General features: G+C 44.4%; 2 protein-coding genes across 3 annotated transcripts in view; one reads left to right on the top strand and one right to left on the bottom strand.

Annotated features, from left to right (window-relative positions):
• Window positions 1-2,270: 2,270 nt before the first annotated feature.
• On the bottom strand, window positions 2,271-8,722 carry LOC310696872 (RING finger protein 11-like). The gene is made up of 3 exons (XM_083482982.1): window positions 8,348-8,722; window positions 5,632-5,801; window positions 2,271-3,701 (listed from the first exon to the last, which is right to left on the bottom strand). The coding sequence occupies exons 1-3, from the start codon at window positions 8,705-8,707 to the stop codon at window positions 3,530-3,532; spliced, it is 702 nt and encodes a 233-aa protein (XP_083339108.1). The 5' UTR covers window positions 8,708-8,722; the 3' UTR covers window positions 2,271-3,529.
• A 2,154-nt stretch (window positions 8,723-10,876) lies between these two features.
• The window catches only part of TNPO2 (transportin 2), a 31,249-nt gene continuing 23,758 nt past the window's right edge, over window positions 10,877-18,367 (top strand). The window contains exons 1-5 of one of the 2 annotated variants that reach the window (XM_083481264.1): window positions 10,877-11,105; window positions 13,564-13,679; window positions 14,031-14,106; window positions 15,388-15,537; window positions 16,417-16,523. In XM_083481264.1, the coding sequence (XP_083337390.1) occupies window positions 13,581-13,679; window positions 14,031-14,106; window positions 15,388-15,537; window positions 16,417-16,523 (432 nt within the window). In that variant the 5' untranslated portion in view covers window positions 10,877-11,105; window positions 13,564-13,580. Of the gene's footprint in view, window positions 11,106-11,610; window positions 11,632-13,563; window positions 13,680-14,030; window positions 14,107-15,387; window positions 15,538-16,416; window positions 16,524-18,367 lie in introns of those variants that run through there. The other variant, XM_083481265.1, reaches the window with a different exon arrangement.

Below are 18,367 nucleotides of genomic sequence, written 5' to 3'. Positions count from 1 at the left end.
ACTCATCACTGCTTTGTGAATATTCACTAATGATTTTTATGTATTTAAGTTTTAACATAGGAAATTCTAAAAGGCACAAACTAGACTAACTACACTGCTAATAGTTCTCCCTCTCCTATCACATGCATGTGGACTCCAATGTGATATAGTGGTTGAGAGTGCTGGACCTGGGGCTTGGAAGATGAACATTCAAATCCCCATTTGATCATGAAGCTCATTGGATGACCATGGGCCAATCACTTTCTTTCAGTTTAACAGGCTACAAGGATAAAATGGGGGAAAGGCAAACTATGTACACTCCTTGAACTCTTCATAGTAAGTACAGGATATAAACATATTTTTTAGCTTAAGATAACTTTATGCATCTGGTGATGGTGTAATTGCACTTTGCTAGGGAACATTTCCAGAGGTCAAGATTCATAGACTGTTCATTCACTATTCTGGAAAATATGTGGTTAAAGAATGAGCTAATAATAGCTGGGGTATGAAAATATAGCTTCACATTCATTGCGGTTACAACAGTTGCATGATATATTCATCTTTATTTCTAGTTGTTGCTGCTTGTTCTTTTCAAAACACAATGATAGATAACCCATACTGTATATTTTTGTGCACTGTGAAATTTATTTGAAAGTATCATTTCTGCTAGATGTTGTACTGACCTGGTTTATTGCCCCAGCCAGAACTTTGATCACTTACCTCTTTTCAGTTGCTTGAGGCCCTATACCCAGTTGCCAGCAGAACAACTTTGTTTCCACTCCAGCTAGTCTTCAGGTGTGCATTAGACATCCCTTTGATTGATGCTAGTGGGTGTATCAGGCCAAATGGAACTCAGGGTGCTGTTGCTCACTCCACAGTGAACCATCTTTACATACGAAGCTGCCTTATACAGTCAGGCTAGTAGCATGTCTTGTTCAGTACTGTCTGACTGATGGTGGCTCCTCAGAGCTTTGGGCAGAGGGCTTCACCAGTACTTGATACTTTTCATTAGTGTAGTGGTGCTTCCCCAGGAGGATTTTGGGGCAGGAATCTTGGGGCCTATTCAACAGGAGAGCCCCCAAAGGTAGTACAGCTGGCTTGCCACATTTTTGAATAGGTAAGTAATGTGCTTTACCATCTAAAGAGTGGAGCCCCCATAAGACCATTAAGTTCAGAATCTAAAATTACTTAACTGTCTCACTGGACGCGGGTGGCGCTGTGGTCTAAACCACAGAGCCTAGGGCCTGCCAATCAGAAGGTCGGCGGTTCAAATCCCCACGACGGGATGAGCTTCCATTGCTCGGTCCCAGCTCCTAACCTAGCAGTTCGAAAGCACGTCAAAGTGCACGTAGATAAATAGGTACTGCTCCAGTGGGAAGGTAAACGGCGTTTCTGTGTGCTGCTCTAGTTTGCCAGAAGCAGCTTAGTCATGCTGGCCACATGACCCAGAAGCTGTCTGCGGACAAATGCCAGCTCCCTCAGCCAGTAAAGCGAGATGAGCGCCACAACCCCAGAGTCGTTCGCGACTGGACTTTACGGTCAGGGGTCCCTTTACCTTTACCATTGAATTAGAGATGCCTCTCCAACTTTGGGGAGACAATGAGTTTTTAAAAATGTCATCCCTGCCTTATTATTTTTCTACTCCTACATTCCTCTCTCCCCTGCTATTTGGTGCAAGCATGTGTTGAAAGTATTTCTCACTTTATACTTCAGATGACAGTTGCAACGGTAAACATGAAACTTGTAGCAAACCAGCTACAAATCAGGCCCTGATGTGACTGCAGGAGAAGCAGCCTTCAGGAACATAGTTTGAATTTTATCTACTGCTCTACTCCATTTCCCATCTCCTGTCATCCCTTTAAGACAACAACTACACTGCTCCTTATTAGTTGTTGCTGTTCCTTCAAGGCAAGAAAGCTCTCTAGGGAACTGGGCTGCAGCTGTTGCTCTGCTCACCACCCTTGGGATCCTGCTATTGAAAAGTGGTTTGTGATGTAGCTTAGAAATCAGCTGCTGCTATTCCTTTCCTGGGACAATAAGGAAAGAGGAAGGGCCCAAGTCTCAGCATGGACCTTGCAACTCTAAAATTATGCCTGATCAAAAATGGACTAACCACCAAGTCCATCTTTTGCAAAAGACATAAGGTAGTACAGAAAAGAAACACTGATGATTGACCAGTAGAATAATTCTCCTTGTCAAGTGCTGCTGACATTCATTTTAGCTGGAAAGAGTGATGGAAGAAAAGGGATATGAGCAGTCCGCTTTGCCCAAATACTTATTTCTACAAGGGATTATATGCAATCTATTTTATTTCCATTTGAATGCAACACACATCAGTTTTACTTTCAAGTGCTAGATCCTTGTTAAGGACAATGCATAATCAGAAAAGCACTTTCACGCCTCTCCACTTGCAAGGCAATAAACAGCATGACTAAGGGAAGCCTTTCCAAATAGTGGGCTTGCTGCATGGCATTAATTGCTAGCAGTTTCTTATGGGACACGAGTCTTCATTTTGTGTAAGGCAAACAGAGTAAACATTGGGCAAACAAACAGTTTCTTTACCCTTTACAATAGTGCACTTGAATGCCTTAACCCACCATCTGTAGAGGAGGCTTTTGTACTTCATCACTAACTTACTAAAAAGCTGTTATTTAACAAATAACTCTTCTGTCTCCTTCACCTTAAAAGCATCTTAAAATCTTTACAAGCAGAAGAGAGGAAGTGAAAAGTATGTATCGTTCACTCTTGGTTGAAACATGAACCTTTAAACAGAAGCACTCTGACTCCAACTACAGAAATCAAGCTCAAATCTCCCTGCCAAGGTCACTGCTCCAAATTGCCCCCACAAAGAACTGAGACAAACCCCTTAGACTTGTTTTGTGCATTGTAGCACAAGTGCTACCGGGTAAGATTTCAATAGCGGCCAAGCTTTAAAGACGCTTGTTTCCCACCTGGTTAAAAGAAGCATTTGTGGGGTAACGGAGAAATGCTTTAAAAAAAAAAAAACACTTCTCAAAACTTCAGACTCTGCCACATACCATCCAGAGTTGATGTGACAATGCTAAAACTCCTTTTCTGGATTTGAAATTAGAAGATCTTTGCAACCAGTGTTAGCTTTAAACAACTCTTTTTGGTCAAAGAGTTGCAGTCCCCTCCCATGTAACACCCCAGGCCTGTACTTGATAACTCAGTGGGGATTTAAACAGGTATGTGGGTAAGAATAGTCCTAAAGAACAATCTTGATCATCTTGAAAAGAAAAGAAAAAAACAGCATTTGTGGGTGGAGTGAAAGGACAATTCTTGCTTTGCCATTTCGCCCCCAGTCTCCACCTACTCTGGTTACAATTCTCAAATATGGCACAAGTCAGCCTTTAGCACAGCCAGCCAAGCTAGAATGGTTCTGTGTTGTCCTCAAGGCCTGGGATCAGATTCTCTGCCATAGGATCTTTGGTGTATCCCAGAAGTGTGCAAATAAAAGTGTGTGCCACATCCCAGCCCCCCACACAGCCAGAGCCTGGAAGCATTAACAAGAGCAGGGCACCCAGCCACCTCAGTTAGTCTCGTAGGAGGACAGAAGAGCAGCGTCAACTGGCTCCATGCAAGAAGGGCAGGTGAATGATCGCATCAGCCAGTCGTCAATGCAGTGAACGTGGTAGATGTGCAGGCAGGGCAAGAACCGGATGGGGTCTCCGTATACAAAATCCAGCATGCAGATCACACACCTGAAATGGGCAGAGAGAAAAGGAAATGTTATTAAAGACACTAAAACGGCTTCTAATACTTCTCTCTCGCATTCCCCGCCCAATTTGCCACCACATGGTAAGTTCAGGTATCCCAGTAAAGAACCACTTGCTGGCAAGTCACCTAGTCTCGCCATTCCATTCTTAACAGTGTCCAATACTGATTGTGGTGCTGGAAAGCATGCAAGCCTGTTACACACAGAGCACTCTATCTTAAATAGTTTGCTTCTGACTTCCAAGGTTCAAGGATGACCCTCCACCTACATCTATTCCAAAACATGGACATTACCCCAGCTGAAAGTTGCTGCTGTATATTCACATTTTATTGGATGTTTTTAAATACACACTGTCTTCATAGCAAAGAACTCTTTAAGGTTAGATGGATGCAGAGGCTGAAGAGAACAATATTTCACTTTAAATATGATGCATGTTAATTTCACCTTGTGTTATATAGTTGGGGAAAATATTGCTCTGTTGGAAAAATGATGGTGGGGAACTAACTTTTGCCTAAATTAACTTTTGTATTAAGTCTGAGGAATTGAGGCAAATTGGGGTCTGAATCTACTCAAGAAATCTCAACTCAAATATGAAGTTTCTGACTTAATAAAAATATGTACAGTGGTACCTCGGGTTAAGAACTTAATTCGTTCCAGAGGTCTGTTCTTAACCTGAAACTGTTCTTAACCTGAGGTATCACTTTAGCTAATTGGGCCTCCCGCCACCACACAATTTCTGTTCTCATCCTGAAGCAAAGTTCTTAACCCAAGGTATTATTTCTGGGTTAGCGGAGTCTGTAACCTGAAGCATCTGTAACCTGAAACGTCTGTAACCTGAGGTACCACTGTATATTGTGTTAGGATATTTCCGTTCCACCTTAAAAGGGAGCAGGCTTGTGAGTCACAGAGTCTGCGCATGTCCTGTTCACAGGATGTTTATGTTTGATGTTTCCTTTCGATTTCTCAGTCGGACAGAGACGCTGACTCAGAACGGTCATGTTTTTCTTTGTTCTGTTCAACGCTAAATAAAGTCTGTAAATATGCATTTTTTTGCAGACTTTACAGCATAAATATGCTCTTATGCTCTTCTGCGGTGCAAGCTTTCTGGCTGTGTTTTCTGCTGAAAGAGGGTGCACCAGCCTAGGAATGCAGCCTATCTATTTCTAAGGCTTTGTGCCCCTAATTGCTGATACTGCGTAACTGCGTAACTACGGGAGGTCGATGGACGTCCGGCAGCCGGCTTGGGGGCTCAGATGGACGTTATCTCCCTGGCAGTATCCCAACATATTGTCCCAAAGATCAACCTCCACACCTGAAGACGAAAGTAGCCAATGTGACACTAACTTTTAAAATGGGATTCAGGGGGAATCCTAGAAATTACAGGCTGGGTAGCTTAACACCTGTCCTGAAAAAACTGGTAGAGAGTATTGTTAAGGATAAAATGACCAAGCATATAGAAGAACAAACCTTACTAAAGCAGACAGAAAGTGGAGTCCCACAAGAATTAGTATTGGGACCTGTACTTTTTTTTTATTAAAAAAAACCAAGCTAGACCAGTTAGGTGGCCAAGTTTGCTCATGACACTAAGTTGTTCAGGGTGGTTAAATCATAAAGGGATTGTGAAAAGCTCTAAAAGAACTTCTCCAAAACTGAGGGAACGAGCAAATAAATGTAAAGTAATGCGGTCTGAACTGGTAGTGATTGACCAGGAATCAGACCAGGGATAGTCAACCTTTTTATGCCTAAAGTCATCATTTTTAAAAACCAAGAATTGGACAGTACAATATACCCATATTCCATTTTGGAAAGGGAATTGCTACACACTGTCAGTGGGATATAAAGGCCATATATGCATCTACTAGCAAATAGTCTCAGTGAACTGGATAAACACAAAGCATTGCACATGGCAAACATACTCTTTGATTTTCTTTTCCGATGGCTCTGTGCCTGGATCAAATATTCCTTTGGGAAGATGTTGAATCAGCCCAATCCTCTGAGCTATACGGATCTGCTCCTCTTCTGTTAGTTGTGTGGCAAGACGTGCCTGGCTGGGCGTTGGGTGATATACTGGAATTGGTGCATGTTCCTAGAAATGCAGAAGACAGAGTGGCTGAATGATTGCTACTCTTGTAACCAGCCAGTAATCAAATGGAGATAAACCCACACTCAACATACAGCAATTCAGCCATCAACTATTCTTTCTTCACAGACCCCTACATTACTCCAGTAGAGCTAGTTATTCAACATATTTCCACAAATGTGGCAAAACTAAATAACCCTGCAGGCTCCTACATTTACATACTTAACTTTTCGGCATATGCAAGCTGAAACTGTCAGATAATATCTACTCTGTAGTACACCAGATGGGCTAAATCATGGTGCTATCATGTTTCTGATTGGCATTTTAAGTTTTTACAGGGGAGTGAGCCAGCAATTGCTAACTAACTAAACAGCAAGCGCATCATTTGCAGATGCATAAGAAGCCCTTCTGTCTGCTCTCTGGACTCTGGTGTTGGGATCCTTGCAGAACTAATTAACTCACCATAAAACAATCAGATCCATCTCTTGCTCCTCTATTTTGGGATGTATCTAGACAAACATTTATTGTGAGACAGTGGTCCAATAATATACTGTTAGCTTGGAATGCCCATGCCCCCAATTGCTTTCATGCAGCAGAATGCCCTTGCTCCCAAGCCACTGCATTTAAAATGAAGACATTTTAGCAAACTGCAAGTTGCCCCCATAGACATGCATTAAATTACTGGTCTCTAAAGCAGATGATAATTGTTAGGAACACTGCCCCAATCAAGATTTGGGACACAAGAATTGCAGTGCTGGCTGAAATCAATAGTCTACCTAATTCAGCATTTTGTCTAAAAGTGGCCAGTCAAAAGCTAAAGAAGTTCAGAAGCAGAACATGATGGTAACATCCATTCTGTGTTGTTAGTAAACATTATCCAATCATCTGTGGTACACTCTTCTTAAATATGGAAGTTCCTCAGTGTGTTTATCATTTATTTCCTTTAGAAAGCAATCTATAATATAATAGTGTAGGGATTTTTGTGTGTGTGAAGCAGGTTTTTCATTTGTCTAATCTGCTGCCTATATGTTTCAGGAGGTAGCCCAAAGAGTTTCTGAAATTAATGTGAATAAATTCCCCACACATTCTAACAGCCATCTTCCCAAGATCCACTCTGGTTCTTTGAGATATGGAATCCTGATGTTTTGTTCTAGCCACCGTTTTAAACTAAGTTTGTGCTGCCTTTATCTTCCCCAGGTTTCAAACAGGATGAAACCACCAGAATTTCCCTCAGTCTTTCCTAATTCTTCTTCCATAGACTGTCTGTCCCCACATTGGAGAATGCTACTCTGCAGGTATGGCAGCTTGCAAAAATGCCAGAGAAACATGCAGCTGATCCACAATAAACCTCAGACATGGGAAAGCAAATATCAAAGGCACACAGGACAACTGTTGAAATGGACAAGACAAAACAATCATGCATGTTCTATGTCATTTTTCTGCAGAAAGAGATAGTGGTGTTATGAAATCTGACTCTGCATTCCTGGTTACCACAGCTTGGAACTCAACATCTTCTAAAGATTTGTCAGGATGGTTGAAAGCACACCTAGCATAAGATAGCTTGGAGTCTAAACATTTATTTTCAACCAAGCCTATTTAGTAATTGATTGGTTATGTTCCGTACTGTACTGCTAATTGAGAGCTACTTCTCACATTAACCCAGATTTGCCACCAAACATACAATTTGTGGGGCTGCAGTCAATCTTGGCCCACCGACAAACATACCTGTATGATGCCTGTACTTCAAAGCAGGTCCTGTCACATTTACATTCTACATTATATGTTGTATACTTCATCATGTGGAGCAGTTCACAGCTCAGCATGAATTTGGGTCTCCTCACTTCAGATCCACTGTTCAGTTCTTATAAATCACACTGCACTATTTCTGTTCCCCAGTTCTTATCTTCTATAGCTGACTTGTGACTTTGAGTTCTTCGCCCTGAATGCCCACCACGACCACAGCCCTAGTCACACAACTCACGTTTCCATAGCTTTTTGAGAGTACCTTGACCCATGACCTCAGACTCACACACCACAGTCCAAAGGTTAAAGGGCAATACTAATACTAATGCCAATGCAAAAATATTGATTATCTTTCTGTGCTTGACACTGTTCTGTCTCCTGCTCAACATTGTACATCCATTCCCAAGTCAATACTGGGCTTAACTCACCCCAGTAACATCCACTCTCCAGGTGACTGTAGGGCGAGAGGGCATCAAGCCCCATTCTTGTGTCTCCTTAGCATACCTGGATGAGGTCGGGGGTCTCCACCCTAATCTGTTATCCCAGTTTCTTTCTATAGCTACTGTTCCAGCTCACCCCGCCCTATTTACCCCAAGAACCCGAAGCCAATACCCGACCCCTGCCCACCCCCTAAAATGCCACCCGAATTTCCTCGCCCCATATGTCGGCTTCCTACTCCCTTGCGTAGCAGAACCCCGTAGGCTACCCAGGGCTGGCCCCGACGCCCAGCACCGCAGTTGGCGAGGCCTGGGGGAACCCGCCCCACAGCCCCCCTTTCGCCCTCCGCCCCGCAACCCCCGACCCGCTACCTGGTAGGGGGGCGGCGGGACAGGGATGGGCGGTGGAGACGGATCCCCAGGCCCAAGGCTCGCCCCATCGCCGGTAGAGTCGTTGAGCAGCGACAGGTCATCGGCCGCCTGCGAGGAAAGGCAGCCCCCCATGCTCGCCCGAGCCCGCCCGCTCGGGGCCGCTGCCGGGTCCGGCCCGGGCAACCTCCCTCCCCCAGCTCCGGAATGGGAGGGGGCGCAGGGGAGGAGCGGCGTGTCGCAAGTCTTATCGGGAAATGTAGTCCTAAACACTGGATCTCCGCGCTTGCGCAGTGTGAAGCAACCCGACCGCGGAGGGATAGGGCGTAGCAGCGGCAAATAGACGGAAAGGTAAACTGACATTCCGATAGGCACGGTCGTTTCCGAGCTCCTTCGAGCGATAAACAAAAGAAGCACATTCAAACGGTATTACAGCTTAGCTTTAATTAAATCTGAACATTTCTATGCGCAGCATAGTCCATAACTATCCATCTAATTACTAATTTTCATGTTTCGGTTGCGATCTACATTATGTCGGAAGTAAATAGCATGTGCTCTCAAAATCTGCTCTGGTGGGTTTTCCAGAGCAGACTATGGGAGTAGCATGACCTTTGGCCTTTAAAATAAAAAAAATTCCTTCCAGTAGCACCTTAAAGACCAACTAAGTTAGTTCTTGGTATGAGCTTTCGTGTGCATCGTGTCCAGTAGCAAGGAATTTTTTTATTTTGACTATGGCAGACCAACACGGCTACCTATCTGTATTTGGCCTTTAACTATCTGTGGCCTTTTAAAAGTAGGTGGGAAGTATTTAATGTATTTTTCTTCTTGGTTTTAGTGTGTGTGTGTATATAAAGGTAAAGGGACCCCTGACCATTAGGTCCAGTCGCGGACGACTCTGGGGTTGTGGCGCTCATCTCAGTTTACTGGCCAAGGGAGCCAGTGTACAGCTTCCGGGTCATATGGCCAGCAATACTAAGCTGCTTCTGGCGAACCAGAACAGCACACAGAAACGCCATTTACCTTCCCACTGGAGCAGTACCTATTTATCTACTTGCACTTTTTGGCATACTTTCAAACTGCTAGGTTAGCAGGAGCAGGGACCAAGTAACGGGAGCTCACCCTGTTGCGGGGATTCAAACCGCCTCTGATCAGCAAGCCCTAGGCTCTGTGGTTTAACCCATACCTCGAGTTGCGAACGTGATCCATGCAGGAGGCACGTTCGCAACCTGCAGCATTTGCAACCTGCAGCGCCGCATCTGCGCACACACGTGACGTGATTCAGTGCTTCTGCACATGTGCGAGCACCAAAACCCAGAAGTAACCCGTTCCGATACTTCCGGGTTTGATGCAGTCCGCAACCCAAAAACGCGCAACCTGCAGCGTTCGTAACCCGAGGTATGACTGTAGTCACTTTGGGTTGCCCTGGGAAAGATAGGGAGACTAACAAATATAATAATAATCCCATAACACAGAATCATCAGCCTGATATATCTCTCCATAGCAGCCCATGCATGGACAGTTACCAGGTATTTCATGTACTGTACAAGAAACATATATGCAATAAAAGAGCACCATACATGTGGCAATCGAAAAGCCTAGCCCTAAGCATTGTCATATCTTATACAAACAAGATTAGTTTATAATGAAGCTGTCGGCAAATGTGACAGCCCGGTAGCCTATTTGGAAGCAAGGATTTGCCCCTGAAGCATGGGCGTAGCCGGGGGGGGCAGGGGGGAGCAGCTGCCCCCACAAATGAATAAAAATACATAGCTAACTGAGGTTCCCCCCGCTAACAAAAATCCTGGCTACGCGGGTGCCCTGAAGCCCCCTACCACGGGGTTTGTCCATCTTTGAGCAGGCGGCCATGATCTGTTGCTTGCACGGGGTTGCTCCCCGTGTGGTTTGTTTGATCGCTCCCAACCCTGTAATCTTCTTACGTTTCTCTGCCAACATTATTTGAAGATAGCACTGCATATGCTCCGTAGAACGTAATGGGCACGCCTCCGCCCCCTCCTCCAGAAATATGCATCCACAAGACTCCAGAAGCGCCCCGCTCTTATTTCTTGTACCGACAAAACGCGGCGCCTCCCCGCCCGGCTCGGAGTCCGGGTCAGGCTAGAGGCGCCAGCCCGGCCACGGGGGCGGGGACAGCCTCCCGCGCCCAGCGGCCGCTTGAACTCCTTTTTCCCTTCAGTGACACCGCCTGCTACACTGAGCACGGAAAGGCGCCCGGTGGCTCTTTGAAAAAGACCTGCTTGCTTGCGTTTTTAGGTAGAAGCTCTTAGTTTTCTCTCAGCCAACGGAAGTTTGCGCCGGGAGAAAAAACAAGCGAAACGAAATCTGTTCGGGGTGACAACGTGCGGCTGGGCGACATAATCAAGCCTCCCGCCGTCTGGTTTTGTAGCGCTTCATCAGCGGCCAGGTTAGGTTGCGCGACGTGACGTCAGCCGCCTGCCTCAAGGCGCCGCGCTTCCATCCGGACTAGCGGACGGAGGGAGGAGAGGGCGTGGCTACCGCCCTTTCTCCTGAGCCACGTGACGTGCTTGCTTTGCCCTCGTCTATAGACGTGCGCGAGCGGGTCCACTGCTCCTCCCCTTTTTCTTTCTTTTTTTTGTTGGTCTTAGTCACGTGAGTGGCAGAGACGGCGGCCGGCCCGGCTCATCGCCCGCGTGTCGCGTTCGTCTTGCCGCCCCCCACCTCCTTCTTCCCTCCTTCGGCGCCGAAGCCGCGGCCTGAACCTGGGCACGCGGGAACCGGGCAGGTACAGCGCCGGGGTTCCCTGGGCGCGCGTGGGAAGCTCGGTGGTTGGGGCGCGCCGTGAGCGGGCGTGTGAGGGGATGGCGCGAGGCTCCCCCGGCTTCGGCCTAGGCAGGGATTTCGCGAAGGCGAAGCCTTCAAGGAGCCGGGCTTGGGCGGGTGGCTGGCTGGCTGGCGGGGGTTAGGTCGCCCAGCGGTTGAGGAGGCAGGGCGGAAGAGGGGCGGAATCTGAAATGGCCCGGTCGTGGGCGGCGAGGCGGGCGGGGGGAACCGAGTTGGCCGGGCCTGATCTGATTGGGGCGAGACGTTGCTGGCTAAGCTGCTGGGCTGCTCCGGCCCAACATGGCTTTGAGGGAGGGGCGTGAGGGCTTCCGCGGTGGTCAGCGGGGCCCTGGGCAGCTGCGCTTACGCTTCCTCTGTGTGGGAGGTGGTGCTGCAGAGCCCAAGGCGGGAGCCAGGAGAGCCTCGCCGAAGAACTGGTCGCCCGGCACGCGCTTAAACAGAAAGAGCCCAGGCGGACCAGACCAAAGGTCCCTCCAGCCCAGCGCCTTGTTCTTAAAAGCGACTAGAAAGCTCAAACAGGGCATCAACCAACCATCTCCCATTATACGTTTCGTCCCCACCCAGAAGGCAGCTGGTACTTAAAAGCACACAGCCTCTTAAGCATGGGCGGGAGGTGGGAAGGCCCTCCGTTTGGTGATTAGAAACTGTTGGTTGATCTGTCACCTCTAATATTTACATCTCTGAGATGACGGAATATAAGGCTACAATCTGGAATTGGAATAGATGTGCTGGAGAGTCCCGCATTTTGGCTCGGCTCTTTTTGGCTCTCGCCTGATACCTTGTACAGTACTCCATTTCCTTGCTGTAAGCACGTGTCTCCCCAACTGTGTGGAGTCGTTGCACGGTCCTATTTCATGCCCTCATTCTGAAGTATTAAGAGGTTGTCCAGTCCCAATGTAATGGAAGCAAAATGGCCCTGCTTGTTGATCATAGCTGTTCACTCCTTCAAAAAATCAAAATTGGAATAGATGTGCTGGAGAGAGGGGAGTGAAAAGCTTACAAAATGATTGGTATGGATGGGCGGGTAGTTTCTGGTTATCAACTGGATTTTTTTAAAGGGAGGTGAGTACTCTCACACTTGAGTGTAATAGGTGTGGAGCACTCAACTTCTAATACATTTTGAACAGTCACAAAGGCTCAGTTATAGGTACTGGATTGTGCAGTGTTTTGTCAAAGGCCTTATTAAGTGGATGCTTGTGGAAGTTGTGCAGTTACATTTCATGTGGAAATCAAAACAATAATAGGTGAACTATTTGAGGAAAAACATTTTGCTTGATACAAAATAGCATATTTAGACCTTAGAAAATATGTCTTAGAAGCAGAACATTGCCGGAAGTTGTCAGAATTGCATGCAACAAATGGGTAACAACTAGGCATTATATACTGTAGTATGATACATGTGTGATTACTAATATCAAACAAAGTCATCCCTCACATCAACGTCCTTTGCTATCTTTAGGTATAATATCTTTCATTTATTTCAGTGAAACCTGTCTACTATATAATGCCATAGGGGAGAGCCTTGAGCAAGTTCCTCCCATGTTCTATGGATGCTCTCTGATGAGTCATATATAGATCTTGACTATGCTGCCAAAAATGGGTTTTCTAGCACTTTCTAAGGACCTTGCTCTATTGCATATTTTTTTCGGTAAAACTTATTTTTAGATGTTTTCATTTATATTGTCTTAAGCACAGTGTTCAAAACTCCCATTGTTCTAGGCGCCTTTTGCGACAGGGAATTTCATTAGTGTAAGCAGTTTCTAAGCTCTGGGTGCAGTACTGTGCCTAAGATTTCAGATTAAAACTGCAGAGTGCAATGAAAGGAAGACCTTTTTCTGCCACCCCGCTTCCAGCTACTCTCTGGACCAGACCATGTGAAATATGTTAGCTGCAGTTCATTTATTTTCAGCTTTGTATTGTTATAAAAAGTGTGCCCAGACATTCCGTTTTTGCGCCCATAGCCTAGGTTTAAGCTGCCATTTAGCTCCTAGCTATAATATATCACTTTCTAACACTGCTTAAGCCGTCTCATTTGTGCTTGTGGAGAAGTATATCAACTTATGCATGTGAAGTCCATGTTCAATATTGTATAGTGGACAAGTTTTTTCTGGTACATGGGAAATTACTCCATCTATGATGTTTGTGCAAATCACTGTCTCTCCATCTTGTCCACCTCACAGAGTTATGGATCTAAATGAATCCTGTGTTTGTGGGCCTCAAATACCAATTTGCCATCTGGCTGATTACCTAGGTTACTTGAATTTTGATTACAAGTGAAGATGTGTACAACATGCAGTTTTGCGTCTTAGTTTGGTGATGTTTGCAGTCATAAGACAATGAGTTGAAGTGTAGCTCTGCTGTCATGTTAATATACTATATTATTCTTTATCATTCTACAGATAGGCAGCTTCCCATCATGGACTGGCAGCCAGATGAACAGGGCCTCCAGCAAGTACTTCAGTTACTCAAAGACTCCCAGTCTCCAAACACAGCAACACAGCGTATTGTTCAAGATGTATCCTTGAATAATCAAAGTTGCCATAGAAAGTGGCATAAGAGAAAACATTTCTCATGAACTGCAAAGGGAGCAGGAAACAATAAGCCATGTTATATCTAGTAAAACAATCAGAAGTAAATTGTGAGATAAACAAATGTCTATCCTTAAATTATATGTTTGGGAATGTGATCAGGAATAGGTGCCTTAGTCTTGGAAACTATATTGGGTCAGTATTGTATGAGAAGAGTCGAGTCCAGCATTTTTAGCATAAGAACATTTGAAAAATCAGTAAAATCATTATGTGTAGAGTCTTGAAAATCCTTTATTAGTAGAAAATTTTAAGAATTGATTCTTTAACAAATGTTACAGAAACTGAAGCAGCTGAACCAGTTTCCTGATTTCAATAACTACTTGATATTTGTATTGACACGACTGAAATCTGAGGGTATGTCCATTACATCTGTCACAGTGAAAGTTTGAGAAAAATGTGGTATCTTGCCTTTATTGTATAATATCAAGGATTTAACTGCTAATTTAGAATTATAGCAGAATAATGTATTTGCTTGATTGATACCTGTTTTGCTTCAGAAAGTACTATCTGGTGTAGAGGTTGAAAAGGGTTCCCTTTCCCTTTGGTGCTGAACTAGTAATTGTTTTTGTTCTCTGTTCTGCCTTGCTATGAAAAGTGAGTCAAATTCTAGCAAGGAATTCAACTGTCAGAATTTTGCCAGCTACTGCTTATCAGACATTGATAATATTCGTCTTTTTTTACAATGTAGATTATACTGCTTTCTTTTGGTGGGAGGGGGTGCAGAAAGAATGTAAGGATTAATATGTAAGTTTGGTTTTGGGTGTGTGTGTGTGTGTGTGTGTGTATTGAAAGGGTCTGCACAGGAGGGTAGGAATGCAAGCCCATTGTAAACACACAGATGACCAGTGAGGGACCTTGTAGATAAAGATAAAGGTGCTCTGTTTCTATGATGACCAGAGGTGTCCAGTTTTTAACTGCTTTTTAGCCATGCCCAAAGAAATGAAATTATTTGGATCACTACATATCCTATGCTCTGTAAGCTCCTGTCAGTTAGCTGATAGACAGGATTGTGCACAAGGCTTTGTAGGTACTTTGGATGAGCTGATGGGCGGTGCCTGCAAGTTACCTTTTGGCCCAGATGTGTCTTCCTGCCCACACCTGATGTGGCTTGGCAAAGGTCCTCTTGGGCCAAATGGTGAAGGCCTAAATAGGCCTATGGCCCAGAGTCTCCCCACTGCTGGATTTTAGGAGGAACAGGTCCTACAGAAGCATCCCATTGCAACTCACTTTGGCAAGGGGGATATAAGAGCGCTACTGGGAGTGTGTCTGAATAGAAATAGCATACCTGCATCATATCCAGGTGTCAACAAATGAGGATCATAAAAAATTGATTGCAACAAAGTGGAGCATTATTTGTATTCATATACAGTTCTAAAAATGCTAAGGAACCACAGTATGTAGGATGAAAAAAAATGCATAACGCTTGTTGAGTTCACGAGTAAAATCCTATCGAATGATTGCATTACTGTTTCAGTTCATGATAATCAAGGAATATCTAGTGATCCTCATTTCCCCCCTGCATCTCTTCTTAGGTCACCATTATTACTGTGGGGTTGTTGGTTTTTGTACCTTCCTGTGTACAGTATATTGGGTTTTAGAGAATTAATTTCTTTTCTCCAAAATCTTTCTAAACAGATGAGCCAACTCGTTCTCTGAGTGGTCTGATCCTGAAAAATAATGTGAAGGCTCATTACCAGAGCTTCCCCCAACCTGTTGCTGAGTTCATTAAGCAGGAATGTCTTAACAACATAGGGGATGCTTCCTCTCTTATTAGAGCTACCATTGGTGAGTACTGGAGAAAGGGTGGCAGGGATTGGGGGAAGCATGTGTTTGTGTTTTTTCAAGGAAGTCGAAAAAACATTCTTGAGTGTTCTTGAGTAGTGTTTGTATTCTTACACTGGGCAAAGCATTTGCAGGGTGGGAAGAGTGTTACATTAGTGTTTTCAGTGCTGTTTATATTCTCAATGAGAGATAAGTTTCTTAATAGCAGGTGCTGCTCTTACTTGCAGTTAATTCAAGTAAGTGAGTGGGAATTTTACTAACTTTTTGTGTAGGTGCATATATAAATAGTAGATGATGCTCATGAACATGGTGAAGCGAGCTGAGTGTAGTGTTGGGAAGGCTGACATAGGACTATGATATTAAGGTTGTGTGTGGGTGAAGCGTGTCTGTCTCGTGGCAAATATGCTTGTGTAAGCTGCAAAATATTCTCTTTTCCCCTGTTTCTTGGCTTCCTCAAACCAAATAAGCAAAATATACATGCTTGTGGGAAGGATATGCATAATTAACGTTTGAATTACTTAGTGATACCAACTGTTGCTGGCTTTCTAAGACTGATAGGTGTCAGTGAGTTCAGCACTCCTGGCAACTTCCCTACTGCCCATGCATGGGGTAAGGAGGGCAAGCCAAATGCTTTCACTCTACTGCAGGAGACCTCAGAGCAGTTCACGGATCAGCTCAAAGTATTCTAGAGGCAGCTTTCAGTTTGAAGGCCAAATACTGTAGATGACTGGTAGAAGCATCTCGAAGAGCCTTGATTTGGGTCAGAAGTATTAAATTCTGTTGCTTTTGAAAGTTCAAGGGAGAGTTGTTGGGTATAAGAAGTTAAACTGGGCTTGTGATGTGATGTGATGTTGAACTGCAGCCTGTTCTTTCTCTTGGTAGGTATTCTTATTACCACCATTGCTTCCAAAGGGGAGCTGCAGATGTGGCCAGAACTTCTGCCCCAGCTTTGCAACCTGCTCAACTCTGAGGACTACAATACATGTGAAGTGAGTTTAATTGCAATAGGTTAATAATTGATAACAGGCAACAAGATTGTGTAAGTAATTGTGCTAGAATTTACAGTCTTGGGAGTCTCATGTGGGAAAAGACTCTATAGAGTATGTGCTCTATATAAGAGTGTGTTCCAGTTTTATTTTTTTTAGCATGACTGGCTGTAGCACAGCAATCTTGTACCACAACTTACTAATGTAATTTGCATCCCAATCCTATGCATGTCTACTCTGATGTAAGTCTTGTAGAATCACAGGTAAGGGAATGCTACTCTGTTGATTCTCCTGAATCTCTCAGCAGCTTTCAGTACTGTTGACCATGGTATCCTTCTGGACCATTTCTCAGGGTTAGGCTTAAGAGACAGTTTTACGGTGGTTCTCATCCTTTCTGGAGGTATAGTTCCAGAAGGTGGTCTTGGAGAACTTCTGCTGTACCCCATGGCTGTTGGCTTAAGGGTCCATTTTGTCCTACTTCTGTTTGACACCTACATGAAATTGTTGGGGGAGGTCATCTGGGGGTTTGGGCTACAGTGTCATCGGTATGCAAATTATGTCCAGTTCTACCTCTTATTTCCATCTTCTGATCCTAGGGAGGCTGTTGAAATTCTAAACTGGTGTTTGGAGGTGATTCTGGGGTGGCTGAGGGTGAACAAAGCTCAGGCTAAAACCAGCTAAGACAGAGGTACCATAGGTAGGGTGGTTCTCCAGAAGGTGATTCACAACTGGTTCTTGATGGAGTTGCATTGCTGAGTGCACAGGTTGAGCACTGTCTTGGCCTTAGCCCTGGCTGGGAAAGCTCAGGTGGCAGTGGTGTCCAGGAATATGCTTTACTAGCTAGACTGGTATGCCAGCTTGCAGCCCTAGCTGGACAGACTGGGCCATGGCTGAGTTATTCATGCTCTAGTCATATCTGGCTTGGACTGCTGCAATATGTTCTTTGTGAAGATGTCATTAAAGCCTATTCAGAAACTTCAGCTGGTCCAGAATGTGACTGACTGAGTTCTGCTAAGAGCTGGGCGATTGGCTCACAAAACACCATTACTGTACCAGCAGTACTGGTTACTGATGCATTTCTGAGCCCAGTTAAAGTGCTGGTTATATCCTTTATGTTGATTGCAACCATTAAACAGAAGTACAAAATATAAAGTGGTACAAAATTAGTATAGTAGAACAAATTATGCGTTATTAAAACTGACAAGCTAAGAACTAACCATCTTTACAAATCTAAGAAATATTACATTCAGATATATTGCCAGCTGTTCAGTAATAGATTTATTAGACCATTTAAAGAAGATTCTTAAAAGGGTCCATAAGATCGACTAGGAAACTGTCTCTTAAGGAGCTAAATTATGCTTTCGATAACTCCTTGATAACATCTATAGTAGAAGAACCCATGATAGACTGTTTCCAAAGGACTGAACCTATCCTTCAAGGGACCATTGCCTAGGATCTTAAGAGGGTAAACAGTGCCAACAAAACTGTTCTTCTGTATTTTGATGGTTAGAAAGTTTAGATAAGGGGTTGTGATCGGTGTTCGAAATTCACCAGGTGTCAGGGACGTTTTGTACCTCGCTATTGGCCACTTGCATCCGAGTGAAGATGCCCAAGTGCCAGGATGGCACTTGATGTTTCCACCATCTGGAGGTGCATGTCTGGGGATCCTTGGATCTTGACTGTTTTTACACACTAGCAACACGTTCTGTAGAATTCTATTTGTTTTATTCTATCTGCACAATCAGAATGAATTTCAGGAACCAAAAAGTGATATTGAAAAATACAACTTTGAAGCTGTCTGACCCCCCAAATGGCAACTAACCCTGGTTTAAGGAGCCATTTGACAC

The sequence above is a fragment of the Podarcis liolepis genome (assembly GCF_965112155.1).
Source record: "Podarcis liolepis genome assembly, chromosome: 2".
In the NCBI taxonomy this organism is placed as follows: Eukaryota; Metazoa; Chordata; class Lepidosauria; order Squamata; family Lacertidae; genus Podarcis; species Podarcis liolepis.
Note: the sequence above shows the minus strand (reverse complement) of the source record. Positions and strands in the feature narration are given on the sequence as shown.